Here is an 8,277-nt window from a genome sequence, read left to right on the forward strand (position 1 = left end):
ATCTCTTCAATTCCAAGCCTCTAGTTGAATTTCGAAAACCACAGCTTCTAAAAACCTCTTTGGCCTCCAAAAGTCGCCAAAAGCCTCCAGCAAAAGTTAGGGTTTCGAATGAAAACGTTCTATATATAGATTCTGAAAGTCAACTCCAACTCGTCGAGTTTTATAACCCAACTCGCTGAGTTTTTTACTTAAAACGTGTGTACGGTAAGACACTAATTTGCCGGGAATCTTCATCTCAACTCGTCGAGTTGGGACACCAAACTCGTCGAGTTCTTCTTTATTTTTGCCTTCTTCCTTCAAAATCCAATTTCCAAGCTTCCAATTGCTAGATCCGCTTCCTTTCACATCCGAGCATGTCTTTCTTGTTGAAAATGAAATTTTAAACTAGTTAAGCACCTTTAAATGAGATGAAATCAACAGTATTAAGATAATGCATGAATTTTATAACTAAATATGCCCATATCATGAGACTAGAATATTACAAGGACTTTTAGAAGTCCTCGTCTTATGGGGTACTTAAAACATTTGTTATGATATCTACTTGATACCTCGCATTTTTTAAACAACTAAACTTTTGGAATATCTTTTGGGGCCATTTGTTATTCGCAAAACTTTTAAACTCTAAAAAAATTATTTAAAACTAACAAGCGTTTTAAAGGTGTATTTTCAAACTATAAGGGCGAGGGGTGTTTCACTATTACCATAAACCCTATTAACAACAGAGTTGGGCCCATATAGAAGTTAATCTGAAATAACTAAATAGTTCCATACCGTAGGGGGCGCCCCCATACCCATTGTGTATGGCTTCAAGCTTGATGACCCTCAACCTACTCACGTATCCCTTCGAAATCGTCATTCAGGTTTTTTCACTTTGTTTCGGGTCGGGTTATTCATCCGAGTCACCAAATTCCAAGTCAAACTCTAAAACCCATCTTCCTTGACATGAACTTAATCTCATAGTCTTCACAAAAGAAATGAACTCACATGTCTACCAAGTCTATTATACAAAGCCCTAGTTGATATAACGACTGAATTAACATGGCTCGGGGCACTGTTAGGTGAAATTGGTGTTCTTATGCATGTTATTCCCACCTTATGGTTGTTAGGTGCATTTTGTGCATCTTTTTGCACACCTTTTGTCCCATTTATACATCATAGTTAGTTGTAGAACCTTGCATTTTAGTTACATTTTGAGATAATACATGTTTATCGGGTGAACATATTTATCTGCACATTTTTATGGTGATTCCAGGTGATACGAGGATTATAACATGCTTAGGGGTGAAAGGAAGCACATGTGTAAGTTTAAGAGCATTCAAATGCATGATTATGAAAACCGGACCGAACTAGACGGTTCAAATGGGAGTCGTTCTGGTCACCGATTTTTTTTCCATATAAAAATTCTTTGTAAATGAACCACTAAAAACCGGTCTGTTCAGCAAAAAAATGGGTTAAACCGGATCGATTCGATGACCGATCCAGTTTTCAAAAGATTGTTCAGATGAGAAACAAACAATTTGGAATAGTTAAACTTGGATTTGCCAATAGAAGGACACACGCGTCATGTGAGAGAATTGCATATGGAAATCAAACGTGTCGTGTGGATAGAAGATTGGTTGTGGATTTGAAGACTCACACGATCGGTGTAGATTTGCACTAAAATCACACGGGTCGTGCGAAGTGGAATTATGCAATTTTTGGCATTGAACTTTAGATGATTTCCCGACTAAGGCATCATAGTTTACTCTTCACACGGGTCGTGTGAAATTACACTGATTCCATACGGGACATCCCATAAATAAGTGATTTTTGACAGGGTTTTATCTTTGACTAGTGTTTCTGTGGATCGACATTGCTTATCTTGTACTATATTTTATTGCTTTGTAACAATGATTTTGAGTTACTTTGTGACCGTCTTTTATTTGTTGGGTTGACACGAAAGACTCCAGCCAGAAGAAAAAAAAAGCGTTCAGATAGATTTTCACTTTGTCTAAGAGAGTTTTGGTTGGCGAAATAATTACCTATTGGACTCTATTGGTTATTCTGTTGGTTATTACATGAAATAGAGGTTTTATACTATTGTACTCTATTGGCTATTACATGAAATAATATCCTCCTAAGTTGAGGTTTTATATCGGGTGGGGCAAACCATCTTCAGCTATTTCTTAGGAGCTCTGTCCCATTGAGAGTCGTCTGTCATAAATAAAGTAGGCTTCGAAACTCGTGATGGGTCAAACGTTATATCCTTTTGTAGTTGTGTCATTTTTATTGTTCTCTCATTTATCTAAATGATTCTGATAAGTCCTCAATATGTCCTGCTGTCAAATTAGTCCTGTAAACTGTCTTTAAACATTTTCAAAACTTATGTGATTTGTCCAAGAAGATATTCCCGTCCCCTAACGATGGCAATGTGCCAATGTCCGCATCCATAATTACATGACAATCTTACTTGATTTTATTTATAAGCCAAAATTACGACTGGAGGAGAAAATTGCATATGACTAAAGGTTGGATAGTATGGAATTATGAGAAGGTAGAAAAATGTCGGATAAAGGATTAAAGGTTGTAAAGTTGTGTGAAGGCTTTTTTAGACAACAAGAGCTGGCGGAAGATGAACCACTCGCTAATCATCATCAACACTCCATGTATTTCACTTTTCCATTAAACCTTCTTCACTCAAAATTAGTTTTCATAAAATGTTTTTTTTTAAAATTCGATATTACATCTATTAGAAATAAATAGCGCATTAGTTTGAAGTAAAAACAAACACTAGAGGGATTTTGAATCTAATTTCGCCTTAAAATTTTATCAAGACTTGACAGCAATCGTAAACTCTCAATTGTATAATTTAATTTCATTGCTAAATATGATAATATATCGTAGTTTTACAGTAACAATATTCTAACCCCACACACATTTGAGTCGAGGCAAACCAAGTACAAAATCGTTACAAGAACAAATCAAAACGACCATTACACGTGGCTAAACAACTTACAATTGCAATTAAATTAATAAAAAATGTAAAAACACATCATAAAATACCATTTCCTTCTTTCAATACTTGTTCTATTCGATGGCGTATGCAACTGTTTCTACCTCTGTGGGACGCCATAACGTCTTCTCCACACATAACATCCCTTCATTGTCCTTGTTGTAAGTCATCCTAACCTTCCATTGCATAGACTTTGCCATGCTTTCCACCTCAGCAATCGTCTCCACAGTATCACGCACTATCAGTTTACCTTCGGGTCTCAAAATTCTGTCAACTTCCGCCATTAACGATTGTAACTTGCACCTGTCACAAAAAATATCAGTATCAGTAACCAAACAGTGACAGTGACAATGACAGTATCATTAACAGTATAGTTTACCTTTTTTTAAGGTCAGAGAAAAGATGATCTGCGTGAAGAAGATCATATGTTCGTGGGTAAGTGCTGAATGATTCACACCAATTGTGATATATGCCAAAGAGTCCTCGCTCATATATAATTGGAAGAGTATCCGGTGAATCAACGGGTACAACATTCATCACCCAAACTTTCAAGTCCCTCAATGCAGCAGCAAATCTAAAAGAATTTTGTCATAAGCAAACGTAAGAATCAAGATTACACTGTACTGGACTGGACAGGACAGAACTAGACAGGCTTTCTAGGAATCCTCACATCCTAGAGTCATAGTCAAACACAGTACAACTTGTTCTGTCTTGTCCTATATTGTGTGACAAATGGGATGTTAATATTTGAAACCGACTTACCCTCCATATATAGCGCGCATATCCATGACATTTCTGACTGAAGACCAATCGATTCCTAATCCATTCAAATACGACTTTGAGACAACACGTTTCCAGTTTTCATAGTCAGCAGTGAAGTCTTCAGGGGCTGATTTTCCATAAACTCCAACCTCACTACTCTTCAACCAATATGGTGGTGACTCCAACCTCTGAGGCCATGTTTTAGGCCATTCTGAGCCACGCACGGATGAGTCAACCGGGACTTTATGGATGCATGCTTGAAGTTGCACATTCCTGTATTCATAAATTAAGTCAAAGTCAAACATCACCATTGACTACTAGAAAATAATATTTTGATAATATAAATATAAAATATTATACCAGATTGCATCCGGATCGTCTTTGCTTTCACATAGAGGTGGATCGTTTTGTTGTCTGCTTTCATAGCATTCGTTGGTTGTTGGCTTTCTGTATATTGCTGCACCAACCTCGTTCAATTTGTCATTGTTGACCTTCACCAACTCCCAGCACATTGCCTTGGTTAGTTTAGACATAGCTGCCATGAGAATTTTTAGAGGTGTCAGGTAAAGATCAAGTTTAAAAAATAAAAATAAAAAAAAAACAATTTGCTATTTAAACTACATGGACAATTTATGTAAACTAAGGATATACCTTCCCAAATTTCCACATCTTCAGGCTTATTTTGGTAAACAGGGGTAGCAGACCATACAAAGTAACCACCAGGCCTTAACATGCGGTTGAGCTCCAACAGAAGTTTACCTCCTGAAAACATATTTCATTATAAATTTATAATTAAAAACAAATTTCTGACCAAATTCAATTAGAAGGGGACTAAAAGTGTTACCTTCAATATGCCATGGGACTCTGCAACGAGCACAATGAACAACATCAAAGACCTTACTGGGGAATGGCAGCCTAATGGTACCCATAACAGCTGAAATGGCAGGAATACCCCTTTCCAATGCAAATTGCACTTGAGCTTCATGTTCATCCTTTGGAGCAAACGACATGGCAACCACATCCCTCTCAAAAAGATACCCTCCAAAACTAGCAACTCCACATCCAACATCCAGTATCACTCTGGTTCTTTTACCCCATGCGATATCAGGAAGTGACTGCAATTATATTATTAATTTATTACCAACACATTTAGACCCAAAAAAATAACAATAACAATGATGAAGCATTAGACATAATGAGAGTATGAGACTAACGTTTTGGATGAAGTCTATGTAGTGAAGGGCTCCATTCTTAAATTGAGTACCACCACCAGGGAAAGTAAGGTATTCTCCAGTAACTTTGACCCAATTTTGATGACCTTTTACTGCAGCAAGCTTCGTGTGTGGGACATTACTGTACCATATCTGAAAATAAGCAGTAAAAAACCTGTTTTAGCCAACAACCCCTGATAAAGAGAGCCCATAGCCCAGGGCCCACATATTGGAATTGAAATACAGTTTGATATTTGAATAAGTAGTTATTAATTAATATTCACCTGTTCTCGGCTTCTAGGCCACTTGATTGGTGTTTTGTAGCCTTCAGGCAGAGGAACAAGGCATGTAGGGGACTCATCTGGGCAGTGTCTCTCTCTATGCTCATAGTGGCTCCTACCATGAAGGTGTCTAATGGCTTCCAAATTGTCAAGACACGGAATGTAATCCGGTCCAGCTGTCACATTACATGTCTTCCACTTGTAATTCTTTGATGATGATGGCGACTGTGATTCTTTCTCACTTGCTGACTCAGCTGCTTGAGTGGAAAAGGCCCCGTTTTGCGTGTTGGTTTCTTTTAAAATCTCGGATTGTGTTGCAGCCGAGAAATCTTCGGTCTTGTTTTCACCGGAGCTTTCTTCCGTTTGCTTTTCTTCTTCTTTCTCTACCTTCTCGTCTGACTTAACCTTCTCGTCTTCGGAATCGGTCTTTCCGGTTTCATTCGAATCGGAATTGGAATCGGTGTTCTCGGAATTACTCGACTCGCTTTCATTCGAATCGGTGTCGCTGGAATTACTCTTTTCACCTTCATTCGAATCGGAATTCGTGTTTCCGTCTTCGGAGTTTGATTTTTCTTCATTTGAACTAGAATCATCTCCGGTGTTGGTGTTTGTTTCAACTTCATTTGTGTTGGATTCCTCGGAATTGGAATCACCTCCATTTTGAGTAGTTTCTTGATTCCCCTCATCTTTCACTGCATCATCGGGTAGATCACCGGAATTATCTTCAAATTGGGAAGAAGGGTTTGCGGTCACCTTTTGTTTTGTTTCTGTGGCAACGGGCAGGTCGGGAGTCTGATCGGGGGCAGCAGATGAGGACATGAACATCCAAACTGCAACTAAACAAACCCCAACAACAACAACAATTGTAGCTGTGGAACATGATGACTTCTTCCCATCGACTCGGGAATATTTTCCCTGAGCCATGACGTAATCGATTCTGTTTCTTGTATAAACCTGAAGGGATACAAATGGAAAGTTAACGATTTAGTACCCTTTCATAAGATTTGGAAGTTGGAACATAATTTGATCCTACAAAAGGGTTTACTTCAATGTGCATAAACATGAGTGTAAACACCATATAGACCAAAAATGATATAAATCAACTAATTATTTGAGCCTCATCTTATTCGGATTTAAAATGATGTATTGATCAAGATTCCACAAGATCATAGACCTCTAGATCGACAGTTAAAATATGACCAATTAAAAATATACCATAACGAAAGGTCTTTCTATGCTTCAAATACTAATAAGATTTGCTTCGAATATATAGATCGTAAAATGAAAATGACATTGAATTATTGAAATATAACAATCTGTTGTAGTAATTGAACAGTTAGAATAAAAAAACCTCAAAAGATTCCTGTCAACTAAATTGTGGAAGTAAATCGTTTGTACACTTGATATACCACCAAAATCTTGCGTGATATTCAATTGAAAACTTCCGATCACAACTTTTAAGCTCTAATCAATGTAAACTAGACTACAAAACTGTAGATCAGTATTTAGCATATAAGCCAATATCTGAATCTAGCAAATCTTAGAACTAAAAACAGATATTAAGAAGAAAAAGAATACGACCCGTCAAATCTAGAACTGAAATATAGTCTCAAGCACTAAATCAGAGCATTATAGTAGTCCAATCAAAGCTGAACGAAAAATATAATACAACGCCATGTGATTTATGAAACTTTAGTGAGATTAACGATTATTTTACCAAAAGTTTGATGGGAATATTGAAAGATGAGATTTTGAGGGTAAAAAAAAGCTTCACCTTTGTGATTGTTCTTGAAGATCTGATGGAATTGTTAAGCTTTGAGGTTCATCAGCTTCAAGAAAATGGCAAAACCCCAGAGTGTAGAAGGAGAGAAGTGGGAAAGATGGAACGCGGATTGGTTGAATTTAATGAGAATCTGATGAGGAAATCATAATATAGAGGCCAAAAGAGCGGAGTAGATCCAGACGAGTGTAAATCGCACCGACTGCTTTATCTACAGGAAGGAATACGGTAGATCTATGGGAGATTTAGTAATAATTATTTGGGAAAATTCTTCATTCGTTATTTTAGAAAATTAAAGATTAAGTTTCAAAAAATATATATATTTAATAGAAAAACCCAAAAAATGGATAAATTTCTTTTTTGATGTGTTAAGCACTTAATCGTTAATATTTCTAAAATAATGGAACATCTTATAATTTTTCTCAAAATTTGTATATAATGTATAAAGTATAAACATATTTTCATGTATTGTTTAAGTATTTTTATATATATTTTTATGTATTTATGTACTTTTTGTAACGTCTCATTTTCACAACAAAAAATTTCATTTTTAATTAAGGTAAACTTCACATTATAGAAACCAAATTAAGAAAAATCATTTGTTCCAAATACAGTTGTTTATAAATCAGAGTGAGATAGATAATGTTGAATCTTCATTGTTGATATGTGTGTGCAGTCACGTCTTCACATTTTCACGATTACCGACGGTACTTGAAAAACATTTAATCCGCAACTGTAAGTCAAAGCTTAGTGAGTTCCCCCAAAATATCACACACCACGATACACACACAATGCATGCACACCGGGCCCTTATTCACGAAGATTGGATTACCCCGGGGCCCAAAGCCACAAAGATTGGATTGCCCCGGGTATGTTGGCCTACCGCCTCAACCTAACCGATCACCTGAGCCTCCAGCCCACAACTAGTTCCTTTCATGTGCCTACGACTTACAACCAACCCGCACCTGGTATCTTGGCTTACAGCTCGAAGCGAGACCGCCTCAACCTAACCCACCACGATATGTCGACATATATAATCAAACAAGCAATCAAGTAAACACATAAGCACATGCAACTATCTACATGAATCTACCTATCGAACAATTCACTACCGCCTACTAGGCCTCTCCCAGGACACTATGCCACTACTGGCAAATCTTCAAGGAATGCATAGCTATATGTAACCAGAGGTGAGATAGACACCCGAACGTATGATCTTACTATAGAGCCACAACCAATAAGGAACAGGCA

General features: G+C 37.1%; 1 protein-coding gene across 1 annotated transcript; it reads right to left on the reverse strand.

Annotated features, from left to right (window-relative positions):
• Positions 1 to 2,828: 2,828 nt before the first annotated feature.
• On the reverse strand, positions 2,829 to 7,221 carry LOC145151406 (putative methyltransferase PMT24). The gene is made up of 9 exons (XM_079075834.1): positions 7,021 to 7,221; positions 5,250 to 6,200; positions 4,969 to 5,118; positions 4,599 to 4,869; positions 4,406 to 4,516; positions 4,115 to 4,289; positions 3,755 to 4,027; positions 3,372 to 3,566; positions 2,829 to 3,295 (listed from the first exon to the last, which is right to left on the reverse strand). Exons 2-9 carry the CDS (start codon positions 6,168 to 6,170, stop codon positions 3,067 to 3,069), a joined length of 2,325 nt encoding a protein of 774 aa, XP_078931960.1. The 5' UTR covers positions 6,171 to 6,200; positions 7,021 to 7,221; the 3' UTR covers positions 2,829 to 3,066.
• Positions 7,222 to 8,277: the final 1,056 nt, after the last annotated feature.

This window comes from Lactuca virosa, chromosome 1 (assembly GCF_052849685.1).
Source record: "Lactuca virosa cultivar CGN04683 chromosome 1, Lactuca_virosa_CGN04683_v6, whole genome shotgun sequence".
NCBI lineage: Eukaryota > Viridiplantae > Streptophyta > Magnoliopsida > Asterales > Asteraceae > Lactuca > Lactuca virosa.